Consider the following 20,079-nt stretch of genomic DNA (forward strand, 5'->3'; position numbering starts at 1 on the left):
GGGAGGGGGAATAGAGAGTTGACATTCAAAGGGTATAAAGCTTTAGTTATGCAAGATGAATAAGTACTAGACATCTGCTGTACATCTTTGTGCTGGTAGCTGGTGATACTGTCATGCACACTTAAACACCAGGTAGACCTGGTGTTAAATGGTCTTACTACCAAAAAATTTAACAATTACATTTCACTTAATTGGAAACAAAAATCCAATCCTCTAGTTTATATTTCATGACCAGAGTTTATAGGTATTAAAATCTTCTCTTAATCTCCTTAGAATATCTGCATCCTTCTTTTTTTTTAGGACTTTCATATGCAGAGTAAATGGTAATTAAAATGTGCAGGATGACAAGATGGAGCAAACAGTGCTTGTACCACCAGGACCTGACAGCTTCAACTTCTTCACCAGAGAATCTCTTGCGGCTATTGAAAGACGCATTGCAGAAGAAAAGGCTAAGAATCCCAAACCAGACAAGAAAGATGATGACGAAAATGGCCCAAAGCCAAATAGTGACTTGGAAGCTGGAAAGAACCTTCCTTTTATTTATGGAGACATCCCTCCAGAGATGGTGTCAGAGCCGCTGGAGGACCTGGACCCATACTATATCAATAAAAAAGTGAGTGTTTTTATCAGGCATATTTTACTGCTAATTGCCTACTGCATACCTTGGACTATTATAGTACCAACACATGCCAAATTAGCAGAAAGTCCTTCTGTTTAAAAAATAAAACACATTTGTATGTGTTTTATGTAAATGTGTTTTATGTATATGCATGCATGTGAAATAAATTGATATCCTAACAGATGGAGCTGTCCCAAATGCACCATAATGGATACCTAAAAATAAATATATGTTGTAGGCAGGCAGCTAATTTAACAAATTAAAAAGTTCTCCCCAGAGATTGTATTAACTATAAAATTTGATGTGGCTTTTGCACTTGAAAATCCTGAAAGTATCACAATGATAAAGACTTCGAAAATGTCAATATTAATTTCTCATGGAACAAAATTTGATGCCACAAAGGGTTTCAATTTCTATATAATGTTATATATAATAAATCAATTTTCTGCAGAAATTTTTTTTCTGCTTGGAAAAGAACATTCCTATACAAACTATAGTTTTAAAAGTTATTCAGAGCAAATTATAATGTACTTTTTCTTTCCATTTGGATCCATGTACCTTTGGGAAGTATCATGTTTAACAGTAACATTCATTAAAACTCAGTATATCAATCAACTGAATTATGAAACAAATAACTGAATTGCTGTACGACAAATGTTAAATCAAAATTTAAATAGTGAAAGCTATTCAACCATTTTCTCAATACTATTAATACATAAAATTTTACTTAAAATGTTTTTATTTCAAAAAATTATTCAATTTCTTGATGGAAGTATATTGATATTGGTAAGAATTAACAAAAACATAGTATTCTGAAGAACTTATGAAATAATATTTAAATGCCTGCATTTTCTGTATCCATGCTTGAAATGAATACCTTATGATAAGCACCCAGTCTTTCATAATAACCATGATTTCACCAAACCAAGAAGGAAAAGCAAAAAAGTATCATATTGGTATTACATTATATTTATGACTAGTTAACTTCCAACATTTTATTGTCTTTTTCACCTTTGAACTCTTGGTAGAAGGGTAGGGCAAAAAGATTGTAACTAAGCAAATAAATTTATTTAGTTGGACATGAGCCTTAAAATATCCCCAAAACTTTTAGGGACCCTCTTGGTTGCTGGCACAGTTCTGTATCAAGTTAGTCCTTATTAGATATATAAGTTTGGTGATTTTAATATGTGGATTTGAGACAGTTTCACAAATTACTTCTTATTGACTACTGTAGTTTCAGAGGTAAAAATCTCACTATGCTCAGATTTTTTTTTAATTTTTAGGGATATAACCAATTTCAGTACTTACTTTCCCTTTTTAAAAACTGGTCTGCCTGTTATACAGTATAGAAAGAGTTTTTAAAGTCACTTTCTATAGATTTTATTATCTTTTATTTAACTTTGCTTTTTAACATAGTATTGTTAAATCTTAGCAGGTAAGAGTTTATCCACTTTATAACTACCATTTAAATTATAAATTGCACATTATGGTTAAGTTAATCCTTTGAAAATTAATTTAATATAATATCCAGAAAGCTAAAACCCAAATTAAGCCAATGATGAAGGGCTTATTTGCATAAGGAAAGTAACAATGCAGAGAATTCAATTATACAACATTTTAACTTATTTAAAATTGCTTCATTATTAAAGGACTCTGATGTGTTTCTAGGCAGAAATTCATTCACACCATAGAATTTGTTCCTTTATTTTTTTCAGCCATTGGACAGCCTGTTTAAAAGTGCTATTATCATGGATTAGTGAGCTCCATCCTCAGCAGGACTTTTGCTGCCCCCCAATATCCATGCCCCACCTTTCTGGTAGGAATCATAATCTAAAAATAATTAAAGCTACCCAGAGACTACCCCTTTATCAACAGGGCTGAAATCTAGCCTCACAGCTCATACTCCATGTCCTTATTTATAAAACAGTAAGTGATTATTTTGAGAAAGACCAAACTAATACATGTTGACAAGGGCAATTCTTTATGTGAAAACCAGATTATCCAATCAATCTTTGCTTTAAATTAAAGAGTTTTCTTTCCTTTTTAAAAAATATTTTATTTATTTATTCATGAGAGACACACAGACAGAGATAGAGACATAGTCAGAGGGAGAAGTAGGCTCCCTGTGGGGAGCCTGATGTAGGACTTGATCCCAGGACCCCAGGATCACAACTGGAGCGGAAGGCAGATGCTCAACCACTGAGCCACCCAGGTGCCCCAATTTGAGAGTTTTCAAACTGATACAAGTTGTGTTGAGGGAGTATCCCCCCAAAAGAACACCCCTTGATTGGCTTGTATGTAACAAAGGATACAAAGGCAGATAGAAAAGAAAATTATGCAAATCTTTTCAAATAGTTAAAAGAAAAGGTGTTAAAACTGAGGATAAAAGACCAACTGTGAAGGAATGACTAGCCAGCCAGATTCTTGTGCTGAAGTAACCCTTAAAACTTTGTTAGGCTCACATTCAGACTTGCCTCTAACCCTCATCTATCTTTATCTTCAAATGCACATTGTGTGAGGAAGGAAAAACATTTTGGCATTTTGGAACAAATCACATTGTCCAAGCAGGACGACCCGATAAAAGAAATATTGTTATCAGGAAGTTTTCCCCAAGGTAAGGCACATGCATTGGCTCACCACTGAGCTGACATCAATCAAGCAAGTCTTCGAATGTAAGCCATCCAACAACAATGCAAATGAAGCTCTGCAGTACTGTAATCCTTAGAAACTAACCCTGCATGCTTAGGGCACATGACTAAGCTATGTGTTTAAAATTTCCTTCTTTTGCATTTTCATGGGAAGACGTTCTATGGTTGCCATTACACTGTTTTCTAGTCTTAAATTTTCTCTCCATAATTGGATTATCTCAATATTGAGGAATAGCCTTAAATTCTAAGTTAGTTTGCTCTGATTAAAGTTGGAATGCTTAGAAAATTAATAGCCTTTTTAAAATAATGACTATTTCTTTTGATATTTGATAACCAGTTTTATTTTCTGACTTGGATATCTGAGATCATCAAGGCAATCTTCATTAAAATGGTGGATTACACACACATGGGAATCCTAGCATAGACAAAGCGTCTAATGGTGGAAATGTCCCTGGAGAAAATGCTTCTTAGGATGAAATTTCCCACTATCCCTGATATTGGGGTTGTGGATTTTATTGCCTGAGTGAGTTGGAATATGCAAATATCAGGAGGCCAGTGACTTACTTCCCAAAGGTTTAACTCAAGTACGATAATTCATGTGCCATTTATAGCTATACACAAAGTCTCTAGTTTCTTTCTTATTAATGTGTAGAATAAACAAAGCAAGCCACTATAAAAATGGTTGCAGAATCTGTTCTTTATGTTATAAAGTATAGTGGTATCCATATGGGAAATTTATATGTAAGGAATAGAAACACACAAACCACACTAAAGCCCTCTGTGATCTTCTAAAAAGACAATGTCAGTGAGCTTTTGGAAATGTCATTGCTGATGGTGTATTTTCAGATGGCATATGCCCACATATTTTTATCTTCTTTGCCCTAGTTTAAAATGTGCAAGTTATATAATGTTCAAGAGTTCTACTAAAATTGTTAAAGTAGTTTAATCCATGGTGGTCAGTAATATGGTAGTAACAACTGAAGAGATCGTAGCAACCATCTCATGAACATTCCTGATGCATGGAAGCATTTCTAGACCCTCAGAAGTTTTAAGCCTTCAGCAGTCCACAATAAGAACTAAAAAATAAAATAACAGTGCTATCAGAATATAGTCACAGAATTTTCCCTATCATGTTAGCTCTGGTCCAGTGGTCTTCAAAACACAATTCCAGGTTGGGTTCCTTTTGTTTGTTTATTTGTATTAGCTATGTGGCAAGGCACATTAGTTTGTGAACACTTTTTAAGCTTTTTTTCCCTTATTTTTTTCCACTTTTTTTTTTCATAGTTTGGCTTCATTTTGTACCATTTGGCTATACATTCAAATTCTTCACCTACTCTTTATTACAGAAAACTTCTTTCTTTTCATGTTCTTCTTAAAATTACAGATGACTCATTAGTACCATGGAAGAAAATATCCTTTGTGACAGTGTCCTAGAAATAGAATGAAGTATTTTAGATCTGTAGTGAAAATGGATGTTTGTTAATTATGGAATATAGAAATGTATCCATTTAAAAATGTATTCTTTCTTTGATCGTCTCATGGGCCATTTATGAACAACTTATTCTCCCTTTTTATCAACTCTTCTAAAAAAAGATGCATACTGCCTCTTTATTGGAGCTGCTTGAAGAGTCATATATGAATTTGTGATTCAAATTCATGCCTGGTCTGTTACTGCTGCAGGAATTTAAAATGGCTATATTGAGTAGAGAGAGCTGTTTGCTTTGTTTTTAATTGGGATTAAGGGGTTTTTCTTGCAAAAAGAATTTAACAGAAAATAAGAAAAGTAGATGGTAAACAAAAGCTTATGATCCCATAAATTATATTATGAACAGTCGCCAATTTATAACTTTTTTTGGCATATCATTAGCACCTCTAGAGCTAGCAGTCCCCCAGGCTCTCCCTTATACCTAAAGCACTATAGTTGACTTCCAAATCTTTCTCCACCTCATCCATTATTTCTTCCTTATGCCCCTATCTTCATCACTTTCCCATCTCTGGCTCAGAAACAGTCCCAAATGAAGGTGATGGTAGTAAAATCATGGTTAGCATTTATTAAGCACCTGCTATGTTAGGAAGAAACCCTTTGATTGAGACAAAAATCCAACAGAAACAAGTTCTTGAAAACAAACAAGCTAACTAATTAATAAATAAATGTATGTGTGAGGTGAATCTCATTTAACTATCAAAGGATCTAGCAGCTAAAAGAACAGCAACAGGACACAGTCATTTTCCATTTGAGCTCTACTTTCTCCTGTGCTGGCTATATTCAGACTGGCTCTTCCCACAAGATGGCAGAAATGGCTACTGGCAGCATCACGCTAACATCTTATACAGCCCAGTAACCCCAAGAAAAAGCTCATGTTTTCTCCAAAAGCTCTAGCAGAAGTCCTAGAATTTGTTCTAATCAGTTCCCTTGACTTCCTCTGAATTAATTTCTGTAGCCTTGGGTATGTGATGGTCTCCTTGTCCAGATTAGTGCCACACATTGACCTATGTTGCCAAGGGTGGGTCTGCTCCACCCAAGCCACATGGACAGACAATGGAGCAGAGGTGTTCTCTAAAATGAAGACATGGAGTCAGCTGAAGAAAGTATGCAAGGTAGGGAAAAATTATAATCGTACTCAATATGCTACATGTCAGAATATTTACAGTTTTTATTTAATCCTCATGTCCTTCCAAGATAACTCTTGTCTTTATTCTAAAATAAGGAAACTGAGGTGAAGTAATTTGCCTAAGATCACAAAACTATTAAGTAATGGATACTAGATTTAAAACAGATCTGTCAGTTTCTATGGCCCATTGCCATGCTACTTTGGGTTTGTAGTCTTTGCACTGATAATGCCAGTGGAAAAGAAAAGCCAATAATAGAATTTAAATAAGCCTATTGCTGCTTTTCCTGCCCCTCTACTCATACCACCTTGTAAGCTGTACCCTTCACCTCCTAGATGGGCAATATTTCCCAAGCCTGCCTTATTGCTTCCTTATTTCTGCTCAATCAGGAGCATGCCCTGTCTTTGTAAAAACTAAAATCTTTAAGACTCAGTAGACTTGGATCAACTTCTAAAATAATTAGATAAGGGCAGCCCAGGTGGCTCAGCGGTTTAGCGCTGCCTTCAGCCCAGGGTGTGATCCTGGAGACCCAGGATGGAGTCCCATGTCGGGCTCCCTACATGGAGCCTGCTTCTCCCTCTGCCTGTGTCTCTGCCACTCTTTCTCTCTGTGTGTCTCATGAATAAATAAATAAAATCTTTAAAAAAATAGATAATTATATTTCCCACCAGATTGTTATAGGGTGATAAACATTTTTTCTTCAAAGAGGACCAATTCAGGAAACTTAAATTATGTGCCTCTGCAAAGAAATGCATTTAATTTGGGTCTGCAGGGTAGAAAGGAGAGGAGAGAAAAGTTTTCCAGAGAAAGGGAACAGCCCATAAGTGGACATGCAATAGAGCTGGACTATAATAAGTAGGAAGAAAAGAAGATGTGGTTGGGAAGGTGGGCCAGGGCTAGGTAAGGGTGCTTTGAAGTGCATACTGAAGAATTTGAAGTTTAAGGGCAAAATGAATTCTCAGTAGGATTTGAGTACAGGAGTGACATGGTCCACTTTATATTTTTATTTTTTTATTTTTTTTTCACTTTATATTTTCAAAGATCAAGTTGGGAGTGTTTATGGAAGCTTAGTCTAGATTTTTGTCAATGAAAACAGAGAATGATAGATGGGATCTAAATATATTTTGGAGGTGCGCAAGAATCAGACAAGAGCAGACTTATGGCATTGTTTTCTGAATATGAAGTTTGGGAGGAAACGTTGAGCAGCAAAGTTCCAATGTGAAAATTGATCCTGCTTTCAAATATGCAAGTTTTGATATGTGTACGTATTTGAGAACCAGACAAACACACACTTTTCACCTTTTAAGTCTTGTATTTTTGTGGCACTTTAGAATTCATTAAGGGCATTCACATCTTCTCTATTCAGATGTAAGAATCAACAGGGAATAATTTGCTCAAAGTTCTGACACAGCAAGTCTGCAATAAAACTGGGCCACTAATTAGTCCTCTCCAGTCAATGAAAACTTGAGCATATAATAATGTACCACACCCACGATATAGGCTGAAGATACAGGCTGGGACATATTTGACCCTCAGATTTTACTCGCACCTGCAGTTAGAGTTTCTCTTCTCTGAGGTGGAGGCAGAGGCAGAGGCAGCTATAACTCTGGCTGATAGACCCCAGCTGGGCCTCCCGTGGGAGGGCACTGGCCCTACCCCCACTATTACACCCAGCTAAAGCCTAGGGACCAGCAACTTTACAGACTCTTCCTTGGATACGAATTCTTCTCTTTTGGATGAGCTTAAAACAGTTTTTTTTTTTTTTTAACTGACTGTTAGGTATTGAGCCCACACATATATTTGCTTTGAATCATGCACTATTGTTTATTTTGAATTAGTTTCCAAGATCTATAAATTGAGAGATTACACGCACACAGACACACATATAATCATGCATATTTCGGATTTCTCTTATAATATCAGATCTGCCATTACTGGTTTGCATACCAAAAATTGATATGGACCTCCTGCCATCTAGCCTCTGTGGGCATTTTGGCTTGTGATCCCTGGATTAAAGATTACATGTGTAATTAGGTAAAGGCCAGATACTAAAGCTTGGGTGGGCCACAGGCAGGCAAGTGCTACAGGTTATTCTTTAGACTGCTTATCCCAAGCCTAAAGGGAAAAAATAGAATAAGACTAGGAGAGAAAAAAATTTTTAAATAATACATGCTCCCTTCAGTTAGGTGGTAAACATGTGAGAATGCTTTCCATTCCCCCAGTGAGCCAGAAAAAAAGGAAAATCTTGGCCTGATCCACAGATTATCACAAAATAGTCAGAGTAAGACCATTTAGAATGCCCCCCCGGGGGGGGAGTATTAGACGCTGTGGAGTTGGCAGGGATGAGGAATGTTCCCAGAGATAAGCACCAACAGGAATCTCTTGACTTTCTATGAAGTTCTTTACACCCAAAACTTCTGAAATATCTCTCCTCCTGCCACATGGCTCCCATTCTATCCCTCTCTTCTAGAATCTCTTCCCAAACCACCAACTTAGAACTGGGAAAAGGTTGACTCCTCTTCTGATGGAAGACTGAGCCAGGGAATTTCCCTAGGTCACATGCCAGGGCAACATCAGGGGAAAGGTTTACCTTACAGCCCAACTTGGAATTCTTTTGCCATTTGCAGAGTCACATTTTCTTTTACATGGTAATGAAGTTTCATAGTACCATTAATATAGAATTCCTTTTCATTGATCGTCACATAGGCTCAATTTTGAGTGGCATGTAACTATATATATATGTATATGTGTATATGTATATATATATATGTATATATTTTTTCAATGGAAAAATATATTCGATGTTTCAAAGAATTGATTTCCAAATATATATTTGGAGCATAGTGTAGGTACAAGTTGAAAATCGCTTGTTTTAAATTTTGAGGCTGAAGCATAAATTTCATCAACCCGTATTCTATATTTTCTGTTGTTTATGACCATTGCTAACCTTCCTCTATTACTTTTGGCAGTGCATTTACCTTCAAAGCAGGCAAATGCAGTAAATTTAATTTTGGTATTTTTTTTTGATAAATACAAAATCGGGGCTTGCATTGAAATGCTTTATTGTAAGGAATATGGCCCCTAGATGGAAGGAAAAGTTAAGATTCCTTTAGTAGTGGACATCTTTAGAAAAAGAGACTGGAAAACTATGGCTTGTTAGATTTAATGTCCACCTTGGGAAAAAAATTACTAAAAAATCGCTTTCTAAAAACTCCGAGACAAAAATCACTTGATACTAACAAGCACAGATTCATAAATAGCAGTTTCTACCAAACTTTCATAACATAATTGTTTCCTTATTGACCATGCAGCTAGGTCAAGAGGAAGAATTTTAATGCTCGTGTACAACATAATCATTGACAATTTGGGCAATTTTAAATATTGCTCATTAAGAAACACAGGTTCACAGCCCCGCTATTGAAGAATCACCTGAGTATTTTATGAAAAATACACAATACTAGGCATCAGAATCTCTACTGAATTGGAATCATAACAACTTTATGAGCTAAGAATGTGTATTCCCATTTTTCCAAAGAGACAAATGAGTCACATGAAAATGAAGTAACTTGTCTAGGATCTCACCGCTAGAAGGCTACATTTGAGCCAGACATCTGACTCCAGAGTCTGCACTCTTAATAACTACATTAGTTAAAACAAATCCTACTTATATTTTCCTAATGTTGCTCTCCAGATTGTCAGACTGTTGAGTAGCAGGAGTGTTTGCCTGTTTTTCTTGGTTTGCCTTTAAAATCAGAATTGATTTTTACCTGGCTGAAGAGAGTCTGAACTAGCAGTACACTGCATGGTTTACCTCTTGACCTGTGTTGCCAAATGCAATAGACGTTAGCCAAATGTGGCTACAGTACTTTAAATGTGGTGAGTCCAGACTTTGAAGACTTAGAACTGGTATGAAAAAAAAGCAAAATCTCTCAATAATTTTTAATATTGATTTCATGAAATGATAATATAATGGATATATTAGGCTAAAGAAACTATTAAAATTAATTTCATTTGCTTCTTTACTTTTAAAAACTATGACTCAGGATATTTAAAATCACATATGGGCTCAGGTTTGTAATTCTCTTAATATTTCTATTGGACAGCTCTGATCTAGGTAAACATTCCCTTATCCTTCTAAGTTTTCTTCCATTAGCTGTTATAGTTGAACATTTACTAGTATACAGACTTCTTGGGGTCATGTCTATCTTTGTTTTCACTATAAACCAAAGCACAGAGATTTGCACATATTGTGCTACATAGTTAATATACATCTTTTGCATTGATATTTAATTCAATTAATATTTGAACCTAAACTAGTTCCATGATACTTTCCATGTGTTTGACATGATCATACATATTAGCAGCTTATCATATAGGGACTCAATAAATGTTACTTGAGTTTAATAACTACATATGAAGAGGTGACGAATCTGACCACCATCTAATGTATGAAGAGTTGTACTCATACAAATGTATCCTTAAAGTGATGTTTCATATATAGAATCTCATTTCTGATTCAGTGAAAATGCTATTTTGAAATTTGTTCTGAGGCACATAATTATTCATGTAATTATTTAATTATGTTGAAATGAATCCATGAGTTTTCTGCACCCTTGGGCTGTGAAGAGAAGTCTATTTCAAGCTCAATGCTATTTATCAGCCTTTCTCCTCAACCATCAATTTTGAACTTCTTCATTGGTATTGAAGTAACTTTGTACAGTAAACATTATCCTGAGGAGTTGTGGTAATGAAATTTTTATTTAACTAATTAGATTTAAAAGATGCTAAGGTACTTCATTATATAATAAACCATCCAACACATTCTTTTAAAAAGGCAATGTTAAAGAATACATTTAGAATTGGTTAAGATGGTAAATTTTATGTTATGTGATTATTAGTAAATGCTTTAAGAAACACAGAATCAGAATCTTTTGTTATATGAAATTTATGTCATTGTATGTTGCTACTTTATTTTTTTGGCTGCACACTGCTAATTGCTCTGAAATATATCTAATTTTTAGAATGTGATTCCATTTACATTCATGGAACCTAGGTTTTTGGGGGGCTTTGGGGTTTTCCTCTGTGCTAAAAAATCACTACATGAGATGAGCAGTCAATTGGGATTAGAATTCAATGTGTCAGCTAACTCAGAAATCCCAATACAGAATTCAGAATTTAGCACTCCTGGTCAACAGATACTCTCCAGGGAGCTTGGCTTCCAAAAATCAATTGTTGGATTATGTCCATCTAACTCAAGAGTGGTTTTGATGGTGGCTGTTTTTATTTCCTATTACCCGTAGAGTGATATTTATTTTAAAGAATAAGTGGTTAAAAAATAATTTCAAAAAAAAAAAGAATTAGTTCTATTGAATGATTTTGCATTCTACAGACTAATTTTCAAGATGTTTGAATTGGGAAAGCTTGGAATCACTATCAAAGGAATGTAGTGTCTTAAGAGTTTTAGAATGAAATGAAATACACACCAATTTAAGACTTTCATTTAACTCAGATGCTTAAAATATTAAGAAAATAAATACATTCTCTTGGCCAAATACCTTATGTATGATAAAATTGCAGGTAAGTACCAGGTAAAAGGTAAGTGACACCATTGGATGTCCAGTGACAGTCTGGCTGCATGGTGCACAGTAAGAATTGCAACATTGGAATGATTCATTATGACACATAACAGAAGTAGGCAAAAAAGTTAAATGGTTTATACTTTTATACTTCTATGTTGTGTTCCTATCTTACAGACTTTTATAGTATTGAATAAAGGGAAGGCCATCTTCCGGTTCAGTGCCACCTCTGCCCTGTACATTTTAACTCCCTTCAATCCTCTTAGGAAAATAGCTATTAAGATTTTGGTACATTCATATCCTTTTCAAGTGATCGATACTAACTATTTGTGTGTGATCTATAAGTGTTTTGTAGCTAAATATAAAGTTTGCTTGGGAAATGTCCATATTCTATGGCATTTATCAATATATCTTTCAAACATATATTATATGTCACTCTTTAACATTTGGTATATATCTTCCTAAAAATACTTGTATGTATTGAGTCTTAGAAAACTAGTGAAAGGTGGCCATATTTATCCTTACCATCTTTGTACAAAGTTTGTGATTATCTGGAACTTGCAGTGAATAATGTTATAATAACAAAGAAATCTATTTCCAGAGCCAAGTGTAGACTTATCTATTATATAAAGCATTTTAATGGACCTTAGTATAAACCTTTAAGTATATTTTCTGTGGGAGAATGTCAAGGGGCATTGGCCAATACTTAGTGAATTCTTGAACTTTTCTAATGAAACACCTGAGGAAATACTGGAATATTGGCTGAATTTCAAATTTAAGTCATTGAATTATGACTGTGTCATGTAAAACTGATTGCTTAGTAAAGACTCTGGAAATTAATGAAAGAAGCTGAGATTATATTTCTGAATAGTCTTTAGGGATTTGACTTTGCAATTTTCATTGCTGTTAAAAACGGACTCTAAATTCATCTATTCATATTCATTGGCAGAAATACTTTATTTCTGGTTATGTCTCATTTGATAGCTTTGGTGATAAACACATACTATCTGATTTTTTTTAAAAGATTCTAAAACTGAAAAGGCCATTCTATTTTTAACCTGCTAGCAAGAGAATCCTTAGTGGTCTAAATATGATGCTATTAATATTAAAAGATTTGAAACATAAGAATTATATGTTCAAGGTTTTTACATTTACAGAGGTTACCTTATCCTAGTTTGTACTCCAAGTGCCATCATGTGGTCATTTGATGAAAACTTCCTTTTGCACTTATGGAAAATTTTTGTTTTGGCAGTAAATCGTAGTGGAAAGAATGTTGGCTATGAGGGCAGGAAACTTATGTTCTACTCCTCAGCCAAGTTATCTAATTTCTCTAGAGCTTAGGTCTTATTTCTCTAATTCCTGAAAGATAGTGATTAGGCTAGGTGTTTTTCAAGGTCCCTTTCAGCTCCCTAATAGTTCTGTCTTCGTCATTTGTTTGAGCTAACACTTGGATCCTGTCTACTAACATTTAGGCCTCTGCCAAGTACCTTCCACATTTTTAACTCATGTCATCTGCACCTAGAACTGACCAGGTCTAGACTTGATCAGCTACATTATAAGAAAGTCAGTGGAGACCTAAGATTCTGTGGTCAGAGTGGCTGAGTGACTTGCCCAAGATCACTTTTATGTTGAATTTTAATTATAATTCATATCACATTAAATCCTGGCCTTCTGGAATTTTCATTTTTACCCATATTTAGTACTGCTGCACTTGTACAAACTCAAAGTAAAGCAATCAGACACTTAGCACCATGCTATACTATGACTACCAATTTTTAAAATTTATCATATTTACATTATTATTTAATTCATCAAATTTCTATGTATTTAAGAAATTAAAATATTGCATATATGTGCCTTCCTTTAAGATTTGCTCTTTTAGTCACTTGAATTAGTTCAAATTCAAATTGGTTCAGATCGGTTATCTCTCTTCAAAAGCTGTACTACTCCTGATTGCACAGTTTTCTCACTGAAGTTCTCTGGGAAGTAAGTATACCGATTCAATAATAGTATCAAAGCAACATTTTATACTTACATAAAGCTTCCTCATACATTATCTCAATCTACACAACTCCTCTGTGAGGGCGATATTATTGCCCATATTTGACAGATGACAAAACATAATTGCCCACAATGTATTAGACAGTGTCCTGGATAAACTATAGTTTGAGCTTTCAATGCTGGTTTTATATAATATAATACATGGATTTAGATTTTCTTTTGTGTGTTCCTTAACAAGTACCTACATTATTCAGCATGCTAATTATGTGCACTATTTTGACAAACTGTGTGTTTATGACAATGAGTAACCCTCCTGACTGGACAAAGAATGTAGAGTAAGTTCAACTTATATTTAAACCACCTACTATGTGAGCGTGTGTTTGTGTGTGTGTGTGTGTATGTTTGTGTGTAGATGAAAGCATATACATGTAGAGACATATAGACATGTATATCTATATATTTAGGATTTTGAAACAATACCCCACGTACTTTCCAAACAACACTGAAGAGTATTTTTAGTAAAACCATTTCTGAGCACAAGTACAAGCAGGAAGACAAATGACATTGGCCTTCAGGCCTGCTGGTATTGGATTTAATATCGGTCCCTCACTTATATTTGATGGTTATCAGAATCCCATCATCCTTGGACATTCACCATTTTTCCTTTAGGATCTACAGTGGCCAAAGCAAATGTAATGAAAATAATTTCAGAAAAGAACCAATATGATAGACCTTGATTCGAATTAAATTCTAGATGAATTCAGTGAATTAAGAACTCATAAGGGAATGTTACACGTGCCATAAGAAGACAATGTTGATCCTCTTCAGAGTTTTCATTTCCATCAGGCACATCCATTTTATGTCAGGCTTATATTAGTTTCAAGCATTGTCATCAAAAACTTTACTGAAAAAAAATCCCCAAATTTGGAATTTTACAACTTGAAAATTCAATAAACTTCAGGCTAAACTAACTGGAGTGAAAGTTACGTTTGTGTTTTTGGAAACCTGAAGCATCACTAACTGCACTGGTGTCTCTGCTCCGGGCTACCTCAGAGGGCAGAGAGGCTGGAGTTGTGTTAAGTGCTGCTGAGGCTGCTCACCTGCCCAGGTTGTAAACACTCTTGCTCTGTGGCTGCTGACCCTGAAAACAACCACCACAGAGTATTCCCAAGAGCCCTATCCCTCACTGGACACTTCCAAGTTGGAACCAATCAGTAAGAAACAGAGATCCTACAGGAAATAATACGATTTGCATACAAAGAATTCCTAAAGTACTGAAGTTAACCTGTGAGGCCCAGACGTCTTCAGTCCCCCTGGTTTCTGTGATTTTATTCTCTAACTTGTGAGTAGAAGGTCAAAACTTTGGAATCATCTAAATTTCTGAATTAGACTAACATTTTATTCCAAATTAAATTTTCAATTAACTCTTATGACCCTGGAGTTATCCTGTTTTGATGTTAATAAAATCCTTTATCCAAGTTAGTTAACTGTCTTATCTTATAGAAAGGGAAAAACACGAGACTTGCTAACTTGTCAATGTTCTTTCATTCATAAAACATGATTGAAATTAATTTTTTAGTTTCTAAGGGAAAATCATTTTATGCTTCTGCAATATTATTAGTTGGCCACTCTATCATGTGAGTGAACTGGGTAATTTTCAGGAGGTTCTATTCATTTATGTCAATCCCAAGGCATTTCAGACAGTAGCTCCATAGACTTTATACAGCATGTATTTCTCACTCTGCCCTTAGGACACTTTAAAAACCAACTCTTTATATGTTAGGGAGTGGATTTAAATTTAGGGGTATGTTTTATTTGCATGAAAATAACATCAGCCTGCTTAGGTTTCTTTTTTAATATTCATCTACTGCAATGACAGAATGATAAGAAATTGATATGCTATAAAAGGAAATTATATCTTTATCAATTCTTTTTGGATACTTGCCTCCAGGTACACCTTCACAGGAATATATACTTTTGAATCACTTATAAAAATTATTGCAAGGGGCTTCTGTTTAGAAGACTTTACTTTCCTTCGAGACCCATGGAACTGGCTCGACTTCACTGTCATTACATTCGCGTAAGTGCAAGATACTTGAAACTGCAAGATAGAATGTGGTTTGACTTTCTCTGAGTGCCTATGTTTTTAAAGACTAAGCTTGCTTTAACTGAAAAGATATTTTGATGTGATTTATATATTTAAGCTCCTGATTTTATTTAGGACAACAGAAGTCAAAGTGCTTTACTTTGGCATACAGTTTCTGCAGGGGGAGTGAAGTTACAACCTCCGCGTGTAACAAACATGAAAGCAAATTTCATACATGCCACTTGTTCAACACACACACAACCTCCTCCCACACTCACACAATATGAAAGCACAGGTATATTCATAATACATCTGTGAAAATCACTTTTAAAAATTATAGCCACACACACAAAAATTATAGTCACAGACAGCTCTGCTGACTACACAAATTTTCATTGACCTTACCTGTATTATGTATTATGTCTTCTTTTTTAAAAAGATTTTATTTATTTATTCATTGATTCATTCATTGATTCATTTGAGAGAGAGTGAGAGACAGCAAGCAGAGGAAGGGGGAGGGACAAGTAGACTCCACACCCAGTGCAGAGCCCAATGCAGGGGTTGGTCTCACAACTCTGGAAATCACAACCTGAACTGAAATTGAGATTCAGATGCTTAACTGACTGAGCCACCCAGGCAATCCTCTGTCTTCTTTTATTGGTTGGTACAATAATAGTCTATAAACATCAAAACATTCTTACAGATCAAACTAATAGTAAAAAATAAGGTACTTAACATATTATGTATTTAATATAGTAAATTATTATTTTATCAGCAAATTGATTTTTAAGACTTACAAGCAGACACATTCTCTGTATTTTTCTCTTTTTTTTAAGATTTTTATTTATTTATTTATGATAGACATAGAGAGAGACAGAGACACAGGCAGAGGGAGAAGCAGGCTCCATGCAGGAAGCCTGACGTGGGACTCCATCCCGGGTCTCCAGGATCACACCCTGGGCTGAAGGCCGCGCTGAACCACTGAGCCACCCAGGAATCTCCTGTCTTTTTCTATTCCTCACCTGGTCCTATTTATTTCTGCCTCTTTTTTTTTTTCCCTTTCATGATTTTCTTCATATCGTTCTTTACCCTCAACATAAACCTTCTTATCTTCATCTCCCATCCAGGTACACTCAATAGTAATACGGACAGTTTCTCCAACCATCTCCTTTTTTTCTAGTGGTAAACTTCCCCGAGGAAGAAGACTCAGAAAAGTAACCAAAGGTCATTGGGGAGTAGGTGAAATTAGTATAGAGGAAGGTGACCTGTGTCCACTTGCCCTCATTGTTCCTTCAGGAGCTGATTTTCTTGGCCTCTTGTAGGCATCATGGGGAAGATAGGAGGAGAAATAGGGCTGACATACATACTCAAGGCTCTAAATGCTGCCTGTCTGGTCTTAATTACATAGCTAGTCAAGATAAGTCAATTCTTCACCAGTCCTTCTCAGCACAATTCAAAAGAAAGCATATTGGGACAATTGTTTTTTGCTAATAAAGTAGCGGTAATAGCAAGGGCACCATTGAGCACTCAAAAAAATCTTGTTCTTACATTGCCTAACTTTTACTTAGGAGTTGCACCAGAAAAAACTTTCATGTACAGATAGTCAGTAAGGCAATCTGCCCTTTCCTACCTAAATTTCTCTTGGATGATTACATACCCCCCCCCTTTTTTCTAACTGAAACCCTGAAACTATAGCCAAGATTTATTTTCTATGTATTTAATTCTCCTTAGTTACACATGATGTTGATTGTATTTCTTGCCTAAATAGCAACAGGATTATATACTTTATGAAGTTTACATCTATGAACAGCCTTAATTATGTAGGCTAAGTGAACCATAGTGATAAACTCTAATTTCTAAATTGCTACTTAGAATATTATCATTTAGAATCACCAGGAAGGTCTTTATAAAAGGTCCAAGCAAATAATATAAATCCTGCTTAAATCTTGAATAACTCTGATTTAATTCTACAGGTATGTAACAGAATTTGTAAGCCTAGGCAATTTTTCAGCTCTTCGAACTTTCAGAGTCTTGAGAGCTTTGAAAACTATTTCTGTAATTCCAGGTAAGGAGTGATTGGTGTGAAGCATAATGGTCCTTATACCTACAGCTCTTTCTTTGTATCCTGTTATTGTGTTGTGTGTGAACTCCCTATTACAGATACGTGACAGAGTTTGTGGACCTGGGCAATGTCTCAGCGCTAAGAACATTCAGAGTTCTCCGAGCACTGAAAACAATTTCAGTCATCCCAGGTGAGAGCTAGGTTAAAAACCAGGGCTGACCCATCATGTTTCTTCAGTGACAGGCTTCTTTACTTGATACTCAGCATTGCTGAAAATCAGGAATCATAAGAAAATAATCAAAATCATAATCAAAATTGAGTGCTTTAGAGACAAAAATTCTTATTTGGACATAAGCTTTTATGCTTTTCCACTTTTCATCAGCCTAGGAGTTTAACAGTGTTTTGCAGGAGATACTGAAAAGTACAGCGTGTGTGTTTTGTACTTAGAGATGGCATATTTTGTTTTCTTTTTCTCCATGTCAGTTGTACCAAGGATTTGGTCCCTACTGAATGTACCAATTTATAATTTCTTGCTCATTGTAGGTATTGATGATGATGAATATACAATGTAAATTCTAATATTGCTTTAAAGAAAAGGAAATAAGATAATGGAGAAAAGCATGAGTCTGAATGGAGGATTTATTGTCTTAAAGTGTAGTTATATGCCAAACCACCTCCAGAGTTATAGCAAAACATTTCCTACTTATAAATAGGCATTTAAAAATATGTATCAGGTAATTTGCTATAAAACTGACAACTGACCCCAGTGAAAGTATAGGATGAGTTTCATTAGCTAAAAGTAGAGATACAAGAGCCTTTTCGTAACACAGATTTCATGAAGACCATGAACTTTCCATTATTTTCTCTCAACATAATGGGATATGAACTTCATTTCATTGCTTGGATCATTATGTTTCCAAAGCTTATCTCCTCAGCACTTTAGCCTACATAAAGTGTTGCTTATCCACTAGCATTACAGTTATTTTCAGACTTATGCATGGAATCTTTGTTTTCAAGAAAATTGTGGAGACTTTGTTATTTTTGACCTTCTAAGACTTCATAGACATCACCTTCTTTCTTTAAGGCCTGAAGACCATTGTGGGGGCCCTGATCCAGTCAGTGAAGAAGCTCTCTGATGTCATGATTCTGACTGTGTTCTGTCTGAGTGTGTTTGCACTGATCGGGCTGCAGCTATTCATGGGCAACCTGCGGAATAAATGTGTACAATGGCCTCCCACCAATGCTTCTCTAGAGGAACATAGTATAGAGAGGAATATAACTGTGAATTATAATGGCACGCTTGTCAACGAAACTCTCATTGAGTTTGACTGGAAATCATATATTCAAGATTCAAGTAAGAATTTTTGTTACATAAATTTATTTTTTCATTGATCTGTCTTCCACCAACACATGAAAAATTCTCTTAAAATGATTGTGTAATAGGTTCTGATCTTTTAATCATCTAATCAATGGTTTGCATATACACTTAATTATTTTATTGATAACTGTTTTAATTTTGACTTCTAAATGCCATTTTCTGTTGTATCATTATATGGGAGGCTGAAGAATTCGGCTGCAAAGAAAGTAAGTAAAATTTTCTCTTTTATTTAGTTTTAGTATTTGCCAGTAGCAATGTTTCAGAAGCAGAGACAGAACATAATTCATGGAGAAATGGAATGTCTTTTTTAAAGAAAAATATTAAATATATAAAACTTAGTCTTTAGATGAGCTTCTATCGTTATTATTTTAAGGTGATGAGTAACACTGAGGAAAAAAAATCAAAGAAAAAACCTTAGTGACTGTTGTATGGAACAAGTAGGATTAGTCATAAAAAATTACTGGTAGTTGGATAATTCTTAAAGGCATGATAAGCATAATAAAAAACCTAATCAGTGTCTCTTTTTATAGTTGGAGATCTAGAAAATGCCTTGGATGACACAGATGAACTCTTTCATGACATTAGTGATATGCCAACAAATATTTTGCAAATGGTTGGAAATCTCTAGATTAAGAAAATTATGTGTTAAAGCAATACATAAAATGTCCCTTATTCACTTCGTATGATGCCACTAAGGCTATTGCTGTCACCAACTCCCTGAAATCTGTTATATTTTTTCTCTTCATCTAAAATTAAAGGTCTATGAGGATGTCTGTTTGGTTTTATTCTCTCATGTGAAAATGTGCTGGACTCCATTTCTCTTATTGTCAAAGTAAAAGAAATAATAAATATCTGAGGCATTGTTCATCTCTATCAATTTGTACTTATTTTGCCTAATAGTACTTTATTTGTTGAATGGAGTATTCAATAATACTCCGATTGTTGAAAAGATTATTTAAAAATTTTTTTAATTTATATTTTAAAAAGGTTTTATTTGAGAAAGAGAGGCAGACAGAAATAGCGACTGGGATAGCACAAGTAGAAAGGAGAGGGAGAATCCATCCCTGCTGAGCAGGGAGCCCGATATGGGGCTTGATCC

The 20,079-nt window shown here is 35.0% G+C and overlaps 1 protein-coding gene across 6 annotated transcripts in view; it reads left to right on the forward strand.

Annotated features, from left to right (window-relative positions):
- Window positions 1-349: 349 nt before the first annotated feature.
- The window catches only part of LOC129498960 (sodium channel protein type 1 subunit alpha), a 78,105-nt gene continuing 58,375 nt past the window's right edge, over window positions 350-20,079 (forward strand). For all 6 annotated transcript variants that reach the window (XM_055308593.1, XM_055308595.1, XM_055308597.1 and 3 more), the window contains exons 1-6: window positions 350-613; window positions 11,631-11,749; window positions 13,700-13,789; window positions 15,406-15,534; window positions 17,701-17,792; window positions 18,687-18,956. In XM_055308593.1, coding sequence (XP_055164568.1) covers window positions 350-613; window positions 11,631-11,749; window positions 13,700-13,789; window positions 15,406-15,534; window positions 17,701-17,792; window positions 18,687-18,956 — 964 coding nt within the window. The remainder of the gene's footprint in view (window positions 614-11,630; window positions 11,750-13,699; window positions 13,790-15,405; window positions 15,535-17,700; window positions 17,793-18,686; window positions 18,957-20,079) is intronic.

This window comes from Nyctereutes procyonoides, unplaced genomic scaffold, assembly GCF_905146905.1.
Source record: "Nyctereutes procyonoides isolate TBG_1078 unplaced genomic scaffold, NYPRO_anot_genome, whole genome shotgun sequence".
NCBI classification, from domain to species: domain Eukaryota; kingdom Metazoa; phylum Chordata; class Mammalia; order Carnivora; family Canidae; genus Nyctereutes; species Nyctereutes procyonoides.